This window comes from Spermophilus citellus (assembly GCF_964194105.1).
Source record: "Spermophilus citellus genome assembly, chromosome: 17".
NCBI classification, from domain to species: Eukaryota; Metazoa; Chordata; class Mammalia; order Rodentia; family Sciuridae; genus Spermophilus; species Spermophilus citellus.
This window is the reverse complement of record NC_138199.1, coordinates 10,313,502-10,333,049: the sequence shown is the minus strand read 5'-3', so window position 1 is coordinate 10,333,049 and position 19,548 is coordinate 10,313,502. Positions and strand designations below refer to the sequence as shown.

Sequence of the window (19,548 nt, the reverse complement as noted above, 5' to 3'; positions counted from 1 at the left end):
AAACCATTAGGATTGGAGCAGAATCGTGGATTTATTGCTAAGGGGAATCTTAAATGGTGTCAACTCGTGTATTTTGCTTCTTACTTGGGTGCGTGAGAGTTTTTAGAACAGTTGGATACTGGGTGTGTAAGGTTCCTTCCATTTTAGAACATTTATGAATTTCTAAACTGCAGACTGGCGCATCTCTCTGTAAGTGGAAGTTTCAGGTTAGGTCACACAGGTTAGCCCAGCTTCTGATGTCCTTGTCCTGGAGAAGGAAAAGGAAAATAAGTATCTTGCCATCTGACAGGTTGCTTGGGTGGAGATTCCCTCTTCTTCATGTCCAAATCAAATTTCACTTTCTCCTTGAGTTCTTAACTTTAAATTATACCAGCATATGCCAAGCTGAGTTTTCACACTTCACAGTAATTTGCTAAACTACCATACCCAGATGCAAGGACTTTCTACAACTCTTGAAATTGGTGATTAATTCTCCTTCATAAATAGAAGGAATGCTGCATGCTTCTGGCAGTTTCCCCACTTCACTTTGGTCTTTCTGACCTTGAGCACAGTCTTTCTGACCTTAAAGAATGGCTCCATGATGTACAATCCTTCTATACCAAGACCAAGGTAACACAGGGATTTCTTTGTCTGTGAGCTCCAGGTGAATGGAGACGATTAGTGTTTTCAGCTGGCAACCAGATTCTGTGAAGAGCTAGTATCTTCTTGAAGATACCCTCCCATTGGCAGCTGTCCTCTATCTGTGACCACTAGAGAAAATGAGGCCTTCCAAATGACCTCACAGCAGACAGCTTGAGGAAAGAAGGGCTTTGGTTCCATTGGTACAGTGTCTATTGTCTCTTCAAAAGCTGGAGAAAAGAGCAGTAAGAGTCTTTCAATTCCCAAGAACATATCCATATCCTAAGCCATGATATTTGTTCAGGTTGACCCTGTTCTTTCAGTTATTCTGACTCATTCACACAATTAGGCTTCTGTAGAGTAGATAAAGCTGTGATCTCAGCAGTAGACTTAGCAAAAAGTGGCATAGGTGTTGGGAGTTTGGGATAAATGCATTCTCTGACCTCCAAGATTTACTGCCTCATGAACACTTTCAATAATGAGTAATAAAATTCATGTACTGGCTACCATCTTAACTGAGGCAGCTCGTACTCTCTGGAAGAAAATGTGTTTGAGCGAATGGCAAGTATGTAAGAGCAGTTTGGGATAAAAAAAAAAAGAAGAGTCAAGTGAGGGTATTCTAGAAAAGAGAACAATATATACCAAGGCAGAGAGGCTGAAAACTTCCAGAAACAGCTGGACAACCAATGGAATTATGTCCAGATAGTTCACATTAAGTACATATTTAATGCACCCCACCCAGCAACATGGCTCGCTGTAGAGTCTCTGCTCTTTCCCCTCACAATCATGGAGTTGACTGGCACCTGAGACTCACAGAGGCTGTCTAGCTTCATGAGAGAGTGTCATCCTGGAGAAAATCAAAATTCACAATTTAAAGTACAGGTTCTATTGAATGAATATCATGTTTTCACCATGCTAAGATCAAAAAACTCAAAGTCAAACCATCGTAAGTCAGGGACCCACCCATAAAATAAATCCTACTGTGTGTGGGTATGGACAAGCCACAGCAAGACAGACTCAATACCAGGTACTTAATGGAAAGGAGGCTACAACATCCCAGATGAGAATTGGCAAGGCCTGAATTGAAGTTGTAGAAGAGATAATGGAGAGAGAGAAGTGGAATTGAGAGAGAATCAGCAGAATGGATTGAGGATGGGTGGCAATGAGGGAGAAGAGGAGTCCACGTCTTTCAGTATGGACAAGTAGATAGAAGATGGTACTGCCCCACAGTCCACTGAGATGGGCAGGAACAGAATGCAAAGGACTGAGGATCACAACTTCTGGGACACCATTGGGATGGTGACAGGCTGAGATTTATGTACCTGTTGGGGATTATGCAGAGGTGTGCCTACCTTCCTCCTCTGTACAGATATGGTACTGACATTGACATTGATCAACAACTAGCTTCCCAAAAAAAATCAACTGAAGTCACTTATTCTCTCTCTCTCCCTAAGCTCACGTTTGGGTGCAGCCCACATCAATCACTCTTTCAAGATCATGCACAGGAGCACCATATTTCCATTCCTCTTAATTATAGTTTTATTCATGCAGACTTCTCAGCCATTTCTCTTTGGGATTCAAATACTCTTTGCATTATTATTTCAGTTTCAAAGACTCAGCACACCCTTTTCCTTCCTACCAATTTCTTGTTCTTAAGCTGTATCATTTCCCCCCAGGTTTCGAGAACTGCTTCAGATTTATTAGACACATGAATCAAGTATATGAATATTCTGACAATTTGCCCTAAAGTTTTGAAATGATAAGAGGACTGACTACGTGTCCTCATGTCTAGAAGTTCCTTTCAAAGCTTAGGCCAAATAACCTTTTTATGCACATTGAACTATGGAAGATGACTATCTACAAATTTAAAGAATAAACAAAAATTATGCCAAGAGGTGAATGAAGTTTGAAATAGGTATGACAAATACTTACCTCTTACAAATATTTAAGGAACCAACATTGATTTAAGGATGTTCGTACATGATATGGAAGGAATTGTTAGCAAGCATTTATTATCTTCTGTGTACCAAGCAAATACTCTAATAGATCATATCTAATAAGTTATTCTGGATCAGAGTCCATTAATAAATTAAACAGGCTTCCTGAGTTTGTCTGAATTTTGTAGATCTTGTCCTAACACCGAGAGGCTGATTTCACATTCCAAGTTCCCTCTAGTCAAGATAAAAAGTGGAACCTACACAGACCAACAATTAGTCTCTGAAAAGGAATGCACAAAACAATCCTCTCGTTTGGTGATCCTGGTTGGTGGGTCACTTGCCATGAAGATGTTTCTCTTCTTTCCAGCTAGTCCTTCATCTGCTGCTCCTCACGGGGGATAAAGCTTCTCATCTACGTAGACAGAAGGTGCTCTCCAACTCTGAAAACTCCAGGCTTGTGTTCTGCTTTGAAATACCTGGGAGTTGAGGAATATCACTGACAGAGAAGTGATGTTCGGTCTCACTCTGTTATGATGTAGATCTACAACTGCAGTCTATGAGCCAAAAGGATTTAGATGAATGAGTGGGAATCAAACATAACACACATCCAAGTTAATCTGACACTCAATTAATGATATGCATAACTGTCACTGTGTCACCTGGTAACCTGGCATAAGTGGCAAGCAGTTCAGGTAGAAGACTTAATGACTTTAATTAGGATGACTTTCCATTTCCAAAGTCACATATTTCTAAAGGCTACTGAAAGAAGGGACAGTTCAAAAAAAAAAAAAAAAAAGAACTTGTGTGTCATTCTCTTCCTTTCTACCTCCCCTCCATATCCTAAGAAACACCTAACTTGCTGGTGCACACCTGTAATCCCAGCGACTCAGGAGGATCACAAGTTCAAGGCCAGCTTTAGCAACTTTGTGAGACCATGTCTCAAAAAAAAAAAAAAAAAGAAAGGAAGGAAGGAAGGAAGGAAGGAAGGAAGGAAGGACGGACGGAAGGGAGGGCAGGCTGGGCATATGGTTCAGTGATAGAACGTCCTTGGGTTCAATCCTCAGTACCACCAAATGGTACTGTAACTATTTAGGGCTCCAGGGAGGACTTTGAACTCAGCCTTCATGACTACTAACAGTGGTTCTCCAAGTTGGGTCACTGTCATCTAATGCTGATGCAATCTACTGGAGTGAGCTCCTCCCTGGCATATTGGAATCACCAGGGGAGTTGGAAAACATACTAGATCCTGGATCCAATTCCATTGATTCTCATTTAAGTGGTCTAGGGAGAAGTCTGGGCATAAGGATCTTTTAAAGTGCCTAGAAGATCCTTTTAGCCAAGACTGAGAGCCATGGCCCTAGATGGAGCAGTTCGGGCTTGGACTTCTAAGTGTCAGCTCTCTCACTTAAAGACTGGCCACCACTAGTTCTCTGGAAGGGGCTGTGGCTTTCCAGCTTCTGCGGGAACATGACCATGCTGTTTTAGGTCAAGCAGTCTTGCAGAAGCTAAATAAAGGACAGAGGATCACAAGTTCAAGGCCAGCTTTAGCTTACACCTGACTAGGCAATATTTTTGTTACCTTTTCAGATGTGAAGACAGGATCGAAGCCCGGTGTGCCCCTTGAATGCTCCCACACCCCAACCTTGCCTGAAAGTCTTTTCTTTCCAAGGCTAGAAGGTTTGGTGAAAGTCACTGCTCTTCCCTAGAATACCAAGCATTTAAAGATGTCATCTGGTGTTACCTTGGAGATTCTAGGAGTCCAACCCTGTGTGTTGTACTTACCAAGGGAACACATTGTGTTTTGTAGGTTCGATAGCATCGAGCCGCATCCAATGCTGGATGCCTGGCATATCAAGATCCAGCAGATGGAATCCACCATGGCCTCCATTTCCGAGTCCGCCAGCTTGTTTGAGGTCAATGTTCCCGAATACAAGCAACTGCGCCAATGCAGGAAGGAAGCCTGCCAGCTGAAGGAGCTCTGGGACACCATTGGGATGGTGACCTCCTGCATCCATGCCTGGGAGACCACGGCGTGGAAGGATATCAACGTGGAAACCATGGACTTGGAGTGCAAAAAGTTCACCCGGCACATTCGTAACCTTGACAAGGAGGTAAGGGCCTGGGATGCATTTACAGGGCTAGAAAGCACCGTGTTGAACACCCTAACCTCCCTAAGGGCCGTGGCAGAGCTGCAGAATCCAGCCATCCGGGAGCGGCACTGGAGGCAGCTGGTGCAGGCCACCGGCATGACCTTCACCATGGAGAAGGACACCACCCTTGCACACCTCCTGCAGCTCCAGCTGCACCACTTTGAGGATGAGGTCCGGGGCATCGTGGACAAGGCGGTCAAGGAGATGGGTATGGAGAAGATCTTAAAGGAGCTGCAGACCACCTGGGCTGGCATGGAATTCCAGTATGAGCCCCACCCACGGACCAATGTCCCCTTGTTGCAGTCTGATGAAGACCTCATTGAGGTTCTGGAGGACAATCAAGTCCAACTTCAGAACCTGATGATGTCCAAGTATGTTGCTTTCTTCCTGGAGGAAGTGTCTGGCTGGCAGAAGAAGCTGTCCACAGCGGATGCCGTCATCTCTACCTGGTTTGAGGTGCAGCGCACATGGTCTCACCTGGAAAGTATATTCATTGGATCGGATGATATCCGGGCTCAGCTGCCCCAGGTATCCGCTAAGGAAATCCCACTCTGTCTATTCTCTGGCCCAGGTCCTACACTATCTGGATTCTTTCCTTTACTGCCTCCTTGCTTTGGAGAGCTCTTCCCACAACTTACCACATCCACAACCAAAAATCAAGCAGAGGATAAGAGAGGAGATGAAATGCACTGCACACTAATCAGTTTGTCTTTAGATGCGTTAAAAAAAGAAAGAAGAATTGGTTTTATCATTCTATTTTTTTCCTCTCTCCTTTTAAATGCACACAAGAAAGGAGGTGGAAAATATTAGCAAATATTGTTTGGAGTGAGCTCCTCATGGGCTGCTCCGTAGATCATTAAAATGCAGGTACTAACCAAAAATGAGTTTCCAGACAAATTCAAGTTCCTTTCTCAGCAGTGAGCCATTCTGTAAACCCCTGGTCTCTGCCAACACACTCAATGCCAGCTGTCAGCTAAATACTCAACAATGGATTTCCCTAAAATACGTGTTCTTCTTGTGTTTGCCCCTTCTAATTAGCCCTAATGAATATGCTGCTCACTAACCCCTCCTTCAATGGACTCCAATTCTTTTTTTCCAAACATCTTCAGCACCTTGAGTTCTTTGCTTACAAATTAGTGTGATTCTAAAATGTCACTGGTTGTCCGGGTCTTGTTGAGAAATTAAAGCACAACCCATCAGAACATTGCAGTTTTCCATCTCATGGTACAAAAGCACAGTTAGTGTAATAATGTAGATTAGGGGTTGTACACGTGCAGTGAAAATTAACAGGACATTCTGTCATAGCAGTTGTAATTAAGCCTTATTGAATAAGCCAGATTTTATTTATCTCAAATGTCAGCGATTGAAGAGGAGCAGGCTTAATTAGAAGCAGACAAGAACATAGGTGGAGACTTTGGTAGGAGATGTTTGAGAACTTTTCATTAAAAATATTAAAGGACTTAGGATCTAAACAGTGCCACAAGGTTGTGTACAAAGTGTGAAAATACATTTATTTTCTTTGTATTAACAATATAACGGAAGGGATTTCAAAGCACAATAAAATCAGTCATAATCTCTCACCCCCACTGGTAACTATTTTCTTTCATTGTGAATATCTTCCAACTTCTGTGCATGTATATACCTATTTTCACATAATTGCCCTCAGTGTAATTACAATTTCCTGTTCAGCTCTTTTCATTCAAACATCCCTACTAGATATTTTCAATACTATAACCTTGATGCAGTTTCATTTTTAATATGAGCAGAACATCTTATTAAGGGAGCATAATTTACCTAGCATCTAGTTTTTAAGCCTTCCTGGGAGATGATGTGGATCACAGGGGGCAAGAATGGCAGGTTTGGGCTTCAGTCCTAACTCTCTCACCTTCAGCTGTGGGACCTTGGGAAAATTACTTAACCTCTTAGTGTTTTGGTTTCCTCATCTGTAAATTAGGAAAAATTCTGGTGCCTACTTCAGAGAGTTCATTAAAGCAATGCACACAGCACATAGCTTTATGATTATTGTTTCATAATAATAAAACCACACACTCCTGCTAAGTGCCAGATGCTGGGCTGAAATGCTTTGCATATAATAGTCTCTCAATCATCATACCAACATTGCAAGGTTGTATGTATTTGCAGAGGGAGATAGATGATGGCATCTAATTAAAGTTTTACTTTGGCTATATAAATATTTTCATGAGCCTAGAAAACACATTAGATCCACTCATCTTAGGAATCATGTATTTTATGCCTGAGGTGGGGGTGGGGAGTCCCTGACACCTTTCGAAGGGATGCTCGAAAATAAAACCATCTTAGAGATCATACTGAAACATCATTTGCCTTTGTTACTCTCATTCTTCTATGAATGTACAATGGAGCTATGGAGGCTGTAGTATCACGAAACAGTGCAGAATCAGATGTGAGGATCCTACTAACTTCTATTAAGTCAGTCACTAAATTTTAATGAAAAAAGAAAAGTGAAAGGATACCACTTTTTCTCTAAGTTATTTTTTGTTTTGGAAAATATAATTGTTTTAGATTAAAAAATGTTATTTTTTGCTATCATAATGGGTTTATTATTTTTTAATAAATACTTAATGTTTTTTAAAAAATATTCTATAAGACATAAAATACTGATAGACATGTTTGGTACATAAACAAGGGCCATTTGGACTCTTCAACAATTTTTTTTTTTAAAATCAAGGGGTTTCATGACTGAGATGTCTGAGAACTTCTGTTTCAAGGTAACATATTTCCTCCTTGGAGTCCAATTGCTATATAGGATGGCCCAGGAACAGATTTCTGCTTCTGATATGTGGGGAGCTTCCTGGAGTTGAAGGGAACAGTTTGCTAATTTTTTTTTTCACATTTTTTTTTATTTGTAGGATTCTAAAAGATTTGAAGGCATCGACCTTGACTTTAAGGAGCTAGCTTATGATGCTCAGAAAACTCCAAATGTTGTGGAAGCCACCAACAAATCGGGTCTTTATGAAAAACTGGAGGATATTCAGAGCAGGTGATGGTCCAATTGCTGCCCCTTTCATCATGAAAGAGGCAGTATTTCCCTTTCCTCTTCTATCTCTGAGGCCTTTATTTAATTGCCTGAGTGTGTGAATGAGTGTCTGTGAGTGCCTCTTGCTTTTCCTGTATTGTTTGGGTAATATGGGCTGTTATTAGGGGTGTTGCTACCAATGTGAATGTGTGACTATGTGCGTTTGCAATCATTCCTAAGCATTTCTATTGCTAACTTCTGTATATATCTGAAATATTGCATATGCAGCCATCCCTCAGCATCCACTGGATCCCCTGCAGATAATTAGGACACCCTGCAAATATGCAAAAATCTGCATATACTCAAGTTCCTCATGTAAAAACAGCATGGTATTGTGTATAATCACCACACATCCTCTTATATACTTTAAATTATCTCCAGATTACTTATAATATCTAATACAATGTAAATGTTATATGAATAGTTATACTGTGTTGTCAATGGAATAATGTCAAGAAAAAGTCTGTCCATGTTTAGTACAGATGCATTTCTGAATATTTTCCACCCACAGTTGGTTGATGGAGTCCTCGGGTGCAGAACCTGTGGATACGGATGGCCAGCTGTGATTGCATTGGGGTAATGTGTGTGCACCTTTGGGTCTAGGCACACTTAACGAGCAGATCCTGTGTTCTGTGCCCTCAGATTGTGCCTATGTGAGAAGGCCCTAGCAGAGTACCTAGATACCAAGAGGCTTGCCTTTCCTCGGTTTTATTTTCTCTCCTCTTCTGATCTGCTAGACATCCTTTCTAATGGCACAGATCCACAACAGGTAAGCTGAGGGGGCACATGCAAAAAGGGGAGAAAAAAAAGGTCCAGAAGGACTGATAGCTGCATCCTCTCTGGCAGTGAAAAGACCTTCATTTCAGGCCCTTGTTGCCACCAGCGATGGTTCACTAACCTCAGTGCCATCTTCATTCCCATCACTAGTTATCGCAGCCCAGGATGTCCTCCTGGCCTTTAGCAGCTATTCCCTAAAGTAGAACTGAGGATGCATTGAGAATGCAAAAAAAAAAAAAAAAAAAAAAAGCCTCGAATCTAATTCTGAAGAGAGATCCAGTAAATAGCAATCAACAGTGACAACTGTATAAAAAAAAAAGAATGAAATTCTGTTCTTTGCTCATAATGTGGAAGGAACCAGAGGACATTATGTTAAGTGAAATAAGTAATTAGAAAAAGATATGTTCCATGATTGTATAATTATATCAAACTGGACTCTATTGTCATGTATAAAACTCTAAAAAGAACCAATAAAAAAAGAAAGAAATTAAGCACAGAAGGACAAATACCACGTTTTCACATTCAGAAGCCAAAGTTGATCTCAAAGAAGTAGAGAATAGGCCAGAGGTTGCCAGAACCTGGGAAAGATATTGGGAAGGAGTGGAGAGAGGATGGTTAATAGGTATAGGTGTGTGAATACGAAGAAAAACTTCTAATGTTCTGTAGCACTGTAAGATAACTATGATTGACAAAAAAATTATTGAATATTCTTAAATAGCTTGCAGAGAGGAATTTGAATGTTCTCAACACAAAGAAATGATAAGTGTTCGAGGTGATGGATGTACCAATTATTCTGATCTGATCATGACATGTGACTATCACTCTGTACCCCACAAAGACATACAATTGTTATATATCAATTAAGAATAGAAACATATATTAAGAAGAGCAATAGCTGTAATTTCTATGGGGAGATAAGTTTGGAAGATTTATTAATTGAAAGTTGAGGTGGTTTAGTAGAAAAAAGCATGCATAAATAAGTCCTGAATTTTAGGTTCTAGTCTCTGATTCCAGCCATCATTAGTCATAGTCTTGGGCATATCACTTCTTCACAGAAATATGAAATAGGAGAAGCTGTGTTATAAGGTATTTGGAGGATTAAGGTGGCTAACTGAAACACTATAGGTATTGGAAGCTCTAAACAACGGTTCTCAATCTTGAAAATACATCAAAACCACCCGGAAGGTCTCTTAAGTACAGATCTCAGGTCTTAGTCCCAAAATTTCTGATTTGGTACATCTGGATGGGTCAAAGAATTTGCATTTCTAAGAATTTCCCCAGTGGGGCTGTGGGACTGAGGGCCACATTTTGAGAATCATTGCTGTCAACCATACAGTCTGCATCTCAAAAGGATGAATATGAGGAAATGAGCTGTCCCTACTGCATACTCCCTTCTCACCCTGAGGAGAGACTGTAGTTTTTTTTTTTTCTTTAGAATGAGGATATAGAGCCAAAATTCTGTGTTCAGGAATTAGTTGGACGTGTTCTTTCCCACTTTCATGTAGTTTTGTTATCCATTTGAAGTATACGTGCGTACATTCATTTCTACTTTCAGTTTTAGTTTTTTTTCTCTTTATTGATTTTACTTTTTGAGCCTTTAGAATATTGATTTGATTCTAAGAACCAAACCATTACCAAAAGCTTTGTGTTCTCAGATAAGTGTTCCTCCTTTCTCTATTCTCCCACCTCATCTCTATCTCCCCTCCACTCCCTGGGGATGGCAAGTTTCATTCATTTCTTGCTTATCTTCTCTATGTTTATCTTTGCAAAAATAAGCAGATACCTATTTATAATCATTCCTGTACATTTCCTTATCTCCCTCTTTTTTTTTTTTTTTACACAGGAGGTCAGCATGCTAAGCTGTATGCCTGTTTGGACTTGGTTTTTTTCCATTCACTTGTATATCCTGGAAATCATTCCATATCAATTGAGAGATATCACTCTCATTTTACTTTTTTTCCATTGGCATTATATTCCATGAACCAATATATCATAGTTTGGCCACAGGTCATTTATACTATTTTACAATTACAAATGGGGTATCACTGAATAATCATGTACTCTGTATTGTTGGAGATCTATTTTCCAGGTGAATGTCTAGAAGTGTGAATGCTAACTCAAAGGGTGAATGCATATATAGTCTTTTTAGATATGGCCAATTTCCCTCCATAAGGAATTTTACCCTTTTGCATCACCATTATCAGTACATGAGAGCTTCTCCAACAGAGACAGGGGATGAGCAGGGGATAGTCTGGCAGAAGAGTACCCATGCACGTGGTTTTGTTACTAAGAAGCAAGTACTAAGGAGAGAGTGTTTCCTATAGCAGTGGCTTTTCTTTTCTTTTTATCATTTCCTACAGATTGAAATGTTTCTAAAGTAGCATAGACATGAAAGAGTTGAAATATGAATCGTATCAGCCTTCAGTTTTGTAACTATATTTTCACTAATTCTGTGTATAGAAGGGATCAGATAACTGCCACCTTTTGTATGTCTGTAGTACACAAGGTACTCATTTTTGAAATATTTTGATTTATTTCTCACTGGTTTCAGTAAATTTTTGAGTAGCTCCCCCTTGTACCCTAAGAGTTGAAGCACAGTAGAATAATTCTCCATTCCTCCTACATCTGTGAGTCTTTGTGTTTCCTACGTCAGTGATGGAACAATTAGATTTAGAGGTCATGGGTCATGGTAATTTCCCCTCAATCCTTACAGACATTGCTGTGCGTTCGCTATTACAGAGCAGTCCCCTGAGGCCTGCCTGCTTTTATTTTTTTTTAAACCTTTTGAGTCAATCTAATTTCTTTCTCCCTGGATCCCGATGGAAATCAAAACTCGAAATAAAAATTTAAAATTAGTATTTGCTTAGGTATGTTTTGAACTCCCCCCTCACTTGATGAGGATTTCCCCCTGTCTAAAAGCTAGAGCCTTTGTTATCTTGAAAAATGTTTTCTTCTACTGGGTTTTAAATTCCTATTTCTATTCAATTATCTGACTATCTTTGCCTCGGGTTCATCAAATTTCCATCACAGATTCTATTTTCTTTGTGCTGGAGACATTGCCTTCTCTTTAGTCATGTACTCACCCCAGTCCTCTTCCTTGGCATTTATTCTTCAACACTTTCTCAAGTTTGTCTACCACCCTGGTCTTCTTGTGCCAATCTAGCCCCTTTGTATCATCCACACTGTTATAAACCGAGCTGTGCTGCTGATAGATTTTTTTTTTTTACTTTATTTCTCAACCAACTCATCTTTCACCTTGTATTTTATAGAGTTCATACTGATTTCATTGAACTGAAAGCAAAACAAACCAATATTCGTTTCAAAATTATTTGCTTCGCTTAGTAAAACTTTAAAAAAAATACATGTTCTTTTATATAACTTCTCGACTCTTGTTTTCTCCTTCTTTTCTGTCTCATGATATTTTCCTAAGTCCCATGAGGGTTGCTTTTTTAAAGTCCCTTATTTTTGTTCTTGGATCAATAAAGGCCCAGCCTATCAAGGTGTCCATCCCAAGTAAGTGTGGGGGCATCTTCTTCTGGTACCTTCACAATTCACCCGAATACTCTTAGATTTTTTCCCTCTCATTTCATAGGCTGGAGAATTTAGCATCGTAATTCCACAAACCAGCAGACGGAGGGTCCTTTGTATCTTTTCAAGAAGCTCTTCCAGAGGGCAGCTTTTATGTTTATTTTATTTATTTTTTTTCCTTCAACCTGCCATCTTTTGGCTTGAGCACCACAGTGTGGCTGTGTTCATCCTCCCTCCCCGCACACTGCCCCGGGCATTACTGTGAAGGACTTTTCTACCATGAGATGCCACAGGGCCAGGCTTTCTGCTTGGTGTGAACATGCTTTCTCTTGCTTTGCACCCTCCTGGTTTTTGTTTGCTGAACTCAAGAGATTCCAACAATGGTACAGCTTCTTTCAAGGTCACCCCTGCTCTTGACCCTACAGATTTGCTCTCTTCTGCCAGACTATCCCCTGCTCATCCCCTGTTTCACGGTTGTGTCTCCCTAGGATGAAAGCTAACAAATCAAACATCGTATGCTCTCTAAACTGGTCCTACCTTTAGTAGATCAAGTAGGAATCAATCAAACCATGCGGTTCCATCAGTTTGTAGCTAGTGCACTGTTCCCAATGGTTTTATGTTCCTTTGGCCACTTCTATCCAATTCATTTAATTCCCATCTTCCTTTCTCCATCTTTCCCACAAATATCCCTCTAGATGCTTGGTGTTTACCGTTCTGTTTTTTTATAAGGGTTGCCACATGGCTGGCTTCTGGAGAACTTTAATAAGCTGCTTCTGGACACATTCTCCAATATTTTGGCACGGTTTCCTTTCGTAGGTTCAGCGTCACCTTTCCAAACTTTTTGACAACATGGCCAAGATGCAATTCCAGCTAGATGCCAGTGAGAACCCAACCAAGACAAGTCTTGGCATGTACAGCAAAGAAGAGGAGTATGTGGCCTTCAGTGAGCCCTGTGACTGCAGTGGGCAGGTAATGAGATATAGTTCTTTCCCCTCCTGATGCCTTTCTCATGCATCGGCATTCAAATATGGTTAGCATCAACTCTGGGGAAGCTGGCCTTGTCCAAGAGCTTCTGTCTGTGCCCTGGGACAGCCAGCTTGAACTGACATTGGAGCAGCCTCTAGTGCCCGGCTGTCTTCTCTTTGGGAAGGACACATGATAGCATTCATGTTGTTTTCTTAACCAAAGACCTATGGTAAGAGGAACAAAATGAACATAAACAATTCTGTGAGTCAACCAGAAAAGGATTTAAGGATGATTAGCTGCACCAGGAGGTGTTAGCATGGCGACCCTGTAGCAGCCCACAGGGGACTCTGGAACCCTGACACCTTCCCCTGGAGAAAGTGTCCTTTGAAATCACCCACTTTCCTGAGATGTTCCCTCTCTGCACAAACACACCTCAGAGTCACTTTCCCTCACAGCCCTAGGAGAGCCAGCTACCACCCTGTTCAGGTTCTCCTACTGCACCTCCAAATCTTCCACATACAATTTGAGGCACATAAAGCCCAAGTCTATTCTCTCCTAAACCTCTTTCCCACCCATCAACACCACTAAAGTTGTAAATCCTGCCTTTTTCATTATCCTAATTGATCCAGCACAGCATTGCTCCTGAGAGTTCTAATCTAGTGCAGAATAACCCCTGCTGGGAGCGGGGTCTTTTATAAAATTCCAACCTTTATCCACCTCTATTTTGGAAAGCAATTCTAGTACCAGAAAATAATTTGAAATTTCAGTTAAATGGGGATGGCCAGCAGTCCTGAAGTTTAATTTAGAATGTGTTCTTTTTGTAGACCCTGAAAACAGTTAGTGGGGAAATACATTCCTGGTGTATAACTCCATACTCAGTATGGACAAGTCCTTGAGAATCCACTTAACTAAATCTGGCCCAAACCAGATTTGAATTTCCTTGTGTGAACTCTAGGGAGTAGAGTAGTCCCTGACCCCTGTAACCTGTTTCCCTGTCCTGTGTGTTCCAAACAAGCACATCTACCTAGTTTTCATTTACCACCAGCTCAGGCGACACCACCCAATGTGTCCCTGTGCCTTCTGATAGGGCTTTGGGGTCCTATACCATGCCTGGGCTGCATTCTCTTCACTCCACCCCCCCAAACTAGGTGATGAAAATCTGTAGTACAGATCAAAGCTTTTTAGATTCACAGTTTCTAACCCAGAGTTGTTCCTCCAGGTAGAAATATGGTTGAACCACGTGCTCGCTCACATGAAAGCAACTGTTAGGCACCAGATGACAGAAGGAGTAACTGCCTATGAGGAAAAACCAAGGGAGCAGTGGCTGTTTGACTACCCGGCTCAGGTATTCATAATGAGACCTAAGGGATAGTATTACTTACGCTCACCCAAGTCCCACTCAGAGAAATAAAAGGTGGGAAAAATAGAATGACCAAAAAAAACACAGGACACAGAAAATAATTTCAAAAAGCAGGGGCAGAACAGGCAAGCCAATCATTCAGATGGAACTCGTATACTATGGCAAAATGGAGCCCGTGCCTGCTTTATTTATATCGGGGAACACCAAAGGCCCTCTATAGAATGTTCTTCTCCAAAAAAGGTTAAAGGTGGGCTGTCCAGTTCCCAATGGGTTACGCCCATTGAAGAGAGATCTTCCTAACAGAGCAAAGATAAAGGTCATGTGCCTTCGATAATCTATTGCATGGGAGAGCCACAGATAGTTTCCAAGGTTAAATCTCCCTGGCTTCATACCATGAGAAGATTCGCATGTGGTTTTCACGGATGGCTCCCCGCAACTTACTACCACAAGAGTCTCTATTTTACAAAATGAATCACTCCCATCAAGATTCCTCATGGCAGAATTGCTGATCGGAATCTTGAGACAAGAAAATATGTTGCCTTCAACTATTACCATAAATACCATCTAGAACAATGTCTCCCACGCCAAGTGGAAGTACAGATGAGCAGTTTTTCTCAATTTTCTACCATGAATACTCAAAATGTTGCATTTTCCATATAAAAGCAAATGAAAAATATCGACTTGAACCCCCTTTCCCATTTATTTATGTTTAATCTCTAAAAAAATTCAAATCATACTGACTATACTGAATTTTGCTATTATTCATCATTGCCTTAAAAAGTAGCCATTTTAAAGTTATATTATGTTTTTTAAACTTAAAGATGTAGTGAGAGTCTTATGGAAAAGTGAGTATGGGCACGGATGATCAGCAGTGGCCCATTAAATTAGAATCCTCTGACAGTAAGAGGATCCAGAAGAACCAAGCAAATACTGAGTGTCACTGAGATGCTCAGTCAGCAAGTTGTTATCCTCTCCAGCTTGGGAAAAATGGTATCTCCAGGAAGTAGAAATGGAATGATCTGTTTCTAGAAGCCACTGGCATTACCAGAGTCAAACTCTAGTTACTGTCAAACAAATGATACATTTTTTTCAGGAGCAAAAAGTGCCATCCCTACTTGCGTTATAATCATTTCACGTACCCAAGGGTTTAGAGCAGATGGTTCACTTAGTCATTGCTGGTGGAAGAGGGCGGGAAAGGGCCTCTGTCACCCACACAATTACATTCTGAGCCCTGGCTGTCTTATAAGTGGGCTGGTTGGAAATAACCCTGGTAACAGCTTTACCAACCACTCTGGTGTCACAGGTTGCCCTGACCTGCACTCAAATATGGTGGACAACAGAGGTGGGCATTGCATTTTCTAGACTGGAGGAAGGTTATGAGAATGCCATGAAGGAATATTACAAGAAGCAAGTGGCCCAGCTCAAAACTCTCATCACCATGCTGATTGGCCAGCTCTCCAAGGGGGACCGGCAAAAGATCATGACCATATGCACCATTGATGTGCATGCCCGGGACGTGGTGGCCAAGATGATTGCTCAAAAGGTAGGTCTAAAAGATCCAGGGGTGTTCCTCTGTGTGAGCAACTGTACCAAAGGAGCAGCTCACACATGGCTAAAATATAGAGTCTTGGGGTCTGCACACCAACTGGGTGAGGATCATGGTGGCTCCTTCTACCTTTTAGAACATCCAGCAAAACAGTATGTGGATGTTCCTCTACTCAAGATGATTTGACTTATACTTTGTTCTAACTTTACAACGGTGCAAAAGTTATATGTATTCACTAGAAACTGTATTATCAGTATAGGATTCAATGAATCACATGAGATTTAACACTGTATTATAAAATAGGTTTTATATTAAATGCTTCTGCCCAACTGTAGGCTACTATAAGTATTTTGAGAAGTTTAAGTCTAGGCTAAGGTATGGTATTCAGTAGGTTGGGCATGTTAAGTGCAATTTCAATAATTCTGTTATTTATCAGGCCAAAAGATCATCCTAAGTTAAGGAACACCTGAAATTAGATAGCTTGTGCCTTCTATGCTGTGATGGTCATAGCATGCCACACTCTTGAGTGACAGACAGCACACAAGCCATCCAAGGACTCATGAATTCTGATACCAGGGAGCTACCTGCTACCTGTTGAATGCTGTGGTTCACCCAACTGCTTTGGTACTCTTTCTTTAGGTGGACAATGCCCAGGCTTTCCTCTGGTTGTCCCAGCTACGCCACCGTTGGGATGATGAGGCCAAACACTGCTTTGCCAACATCTGTGATGCCCAGTTTCTATATTCCTATGAATACCTGGGAAATACACCTCGCCTAGTGATCACACCTTTGACTGACAGGTAAGTGTCACAAACAGCCCTACTGCTATTGGGTTTAGGCTATTCAGTGGGTGTTTAGGGTCAAGGTGACCATCACTTGCTATTACTCACAGAGTTGGAAGGGGAGAACGTGACTCATCAAAGCAGATGCAAAATAAAACTGAAAGGAAATGGGGCAGAATCTTCCTTGGAACAAACCTGAGTCATGACTTTCCGAGGAGTTATACGTACCTAGGTTAGACCACCAGCTCTAACATATACCAGCTGTTTAACCATGAAAATATTAAACTAATATTTGGTTTCCTCGTATGCACAACAGAGGTAGTAACTCACGTCTCACATGATTTTGGTAATAATAAAAGAGGAATACTTATGGAGAATTTAGCATATAATAAGGGCTCAGTGATTGAGCCCTGTTATTCTCTTATCAATCAGTTGATCAATCAACCGCCACATTTACTTAGTGCCGCTCACTCTGAGAATACAGAAATATAAGCAACGTAGTTCCGATCATTAGGTGCTTATAACTTTTTAGGGAGACCTATTTTCTCTCATTCATATGAATTCATACCTGAATGAATTCATGCCAGACACTGAACTAGTCACTGGTAATACTAAGATGACTAAAATGGTCCTTGCTTTTAAATTCCTTCTCGTGGGGGGAAATACTGCATATTAAATAAAAATTTAAGTAGCACAAGGGAGAAAAGTACAAATCCATGGGAAAAAATAGGGCACAAAGCTCTATGCTACAGATTACCAAACACCCGGTACAGGGGTGAGCCCTCAGAGCCCAGAGGGGAGAAGAAGACTGAAAGGGTATCTGATCAGGACCTTGAAGGACGCGTTGGATTCCAATAGGAGGTTGGAAAGTTGCTTCCAGTGTGTCCCTAACATTGTATGGAGATGGGTTGATGTGCCCCTTTTTCTATCAAGAGGATCTGTAGCTTTTGCTAATTGTTAAAACAGATCTGCCAAAGTTAAAGAGCTACTAATAAGCATTCCTGGAAAATGGAAGGTTGTAGGTAGTCATGGAAATGGGAAAACTCAGGGTGTGTTTCTAAGAGAAGAATATAGATTCTTGACTCTGAGAAGCTAGTCGGCCATTTCAGAGTCAGACTATAGAATATCATTTATGATAAACCGTTGACAATTTTTTATCAGAGGAGCAAAAGAAGGAAACCTGTGCTTCATGAAAATATATCTGTCAGCAAGGGCTTGGGCAAAGGAGAGAGAAGGAAGGGCAATAATGTTGTGAGAAGTGACATTTTAATTCTTCTGAGATTTCTGTAAATTCTGCTAAAAGTTCATACCCTTTCCCCATGACACCATTAAACATTAAGCCTCATCTCGTTCAGAAAGAGTGATATATCTGCATGACTGGCTCACTAAAGCAAATGACTTTATGTAATGAAGAGATTGTCATGAATTGCAGAGGTTAAAGTTGCCAGATAGAATCTATGTCATCTTTCTCTTAATTTTTTCTCTCTCCTATGTTAAGTCATAACACCTGGTTTGTGGCCAAATCCTGAAACACATTTACAAATATCTGATGCAAATTTCCAAATCAGTTAAATTATAATCACTGTTCGTGGAATGAATAGTACATGAGAAATCCAACAGCATCCCTGGAGAAGTTATCCTGGTCACCAGCCCCAGTGTTGTTTTTAACTCATTTTCTTACCCAGTCTGAAAGGCCTCTTCTGCCCAGAATTCCACTCAAATCATTCCCCCTTTACAATAGTCTCTCTCTTTTGTGTGAGACCCTGTAAAGGCCATGTCACTGTCTCCAGTGGCTCTCCACTGCACCTAGAGTCAAAACTGCACTCCTTGAAGGACCTGGTGACTCCCTTCCACATCTGGAAGACCTGGTGACTCCCAGCCACATCTGGAAGCCCCACTCCCTCCACTTGAACCACACGGCCTCCTTTCTATTCCTTGATCCCTGGAGGTTCACTCCACTATGGAGCCTTCACAGACATGTACTTCTGCCTGCAGTGCCCTGCCCCGGCCTTTCTCTTCCACTGGTGACGCCTCACGCTTTCTTCTTCTCTTAATTCTGAGAGGTCTTCCCTGACCACTCTTAGTTTCTAAAAGACAGTCTCCTGCACCTACAAACACACACAGAGCAGATAACCCTGAGGGCATCTCCTGTTCATCTTCTCCCTCACCTTCTGAAATGACCTTTCTTGCTTGCTAGCTGTCTGCGTCTGCACTCCTCTCTGTGACTAGGAACCTTTGTCCCTGTGTGCAAGATCACCGGTACCTAGTCGGTGTTGAATTACTATTTTTCAAATGAATGAATGATGGTTGAATATTGAAAACCTCCAATGTAAGAAGAGACTGGATCAAGAAAGGCCAGTTGACTCAGGGTAGGGCTCTGCTCAGGACCCTTGCAGATCTCTCTGCAGGTGGGATGGTAAAGGCAGCTGCAAAATCTGGGAGGTCTGTCGTCTGAACAATTTCACCTGGGATTGCTTGGGCCCAGTTAGTTGGAGGGGCTCTGCCGGTGTGAGTTGAAGGAAAAGTTTTCCCACTTTTAGCTTCAGTCAGACTGGACTCTCGAATGTCTTTGGCTTTATGGTGATTCTCAGCAAGACTTCTGTCACTAGGCAGAGAGGAAATCTGGCACAGTCTTTTTGCAATGATTTCTCTTTTTTTTTTTTGCCTGTCTTGGAATATGAGCTAATAGTTTGGGAATTTATATCACTTGAAACAGAAATAATGAAGCCATGATATATTTGAGCAACTTGATTCATGTCTGTCCCCCACCATAGACTATATAACTCCATGATAACATTGACTTTGATTCCCTCTCTGCTCTACTCTCAG

General features: G+C 41.2%; 1 protein-coding gene across 2 annotated transcripts in view; it reads left to right on the top strand.

Annotated features, from left to right (window-relative positions):
• DNAH9 (dynein axonemal heavy chain 9) overlaps positions 1 to 19,548 on the top strand; it is a gene marked incomplete at both ends in the record, with an annotated part of 338,928 nt that overhangs the window by 81,462 nt on the left and 237,918 nt on the right. For both annotated transcript variants that reach the window (XM_081272229.1, XM_081272228.1), the window contains 7 exons: positions 4,363 to 5,233; positions 7,594 to 7,724; positions 8,403 to 8,529; positions 12,882 to 13,034; positions 14,251 to 14,376; positions 15,695 to 15,934; positions 16,577 to 16,737. In XM_081272229.1, coding sequence (XP_081128355.1) covers positions 4,363 to 5,233; positions 7,594 to 7,724; positions 8,403 to 8,529; positions 12,882 to 13,034; positions 14,251 to 14,376; positions 15,695 to 15,934; positions 16,577 to 16,737 — 1,809 coding nt within the window. The remainder of the gene's footprint in view (positions 1 to 4,362; positions 5,234 to 7,593; positions 7,725 to 8,402; positions 8,530 to 12,881; positions 13,035 to 14,250; positions 14,377 to 15,694; positions 15,935 to 16,576; positions 16,738 to 19,548) is intronic.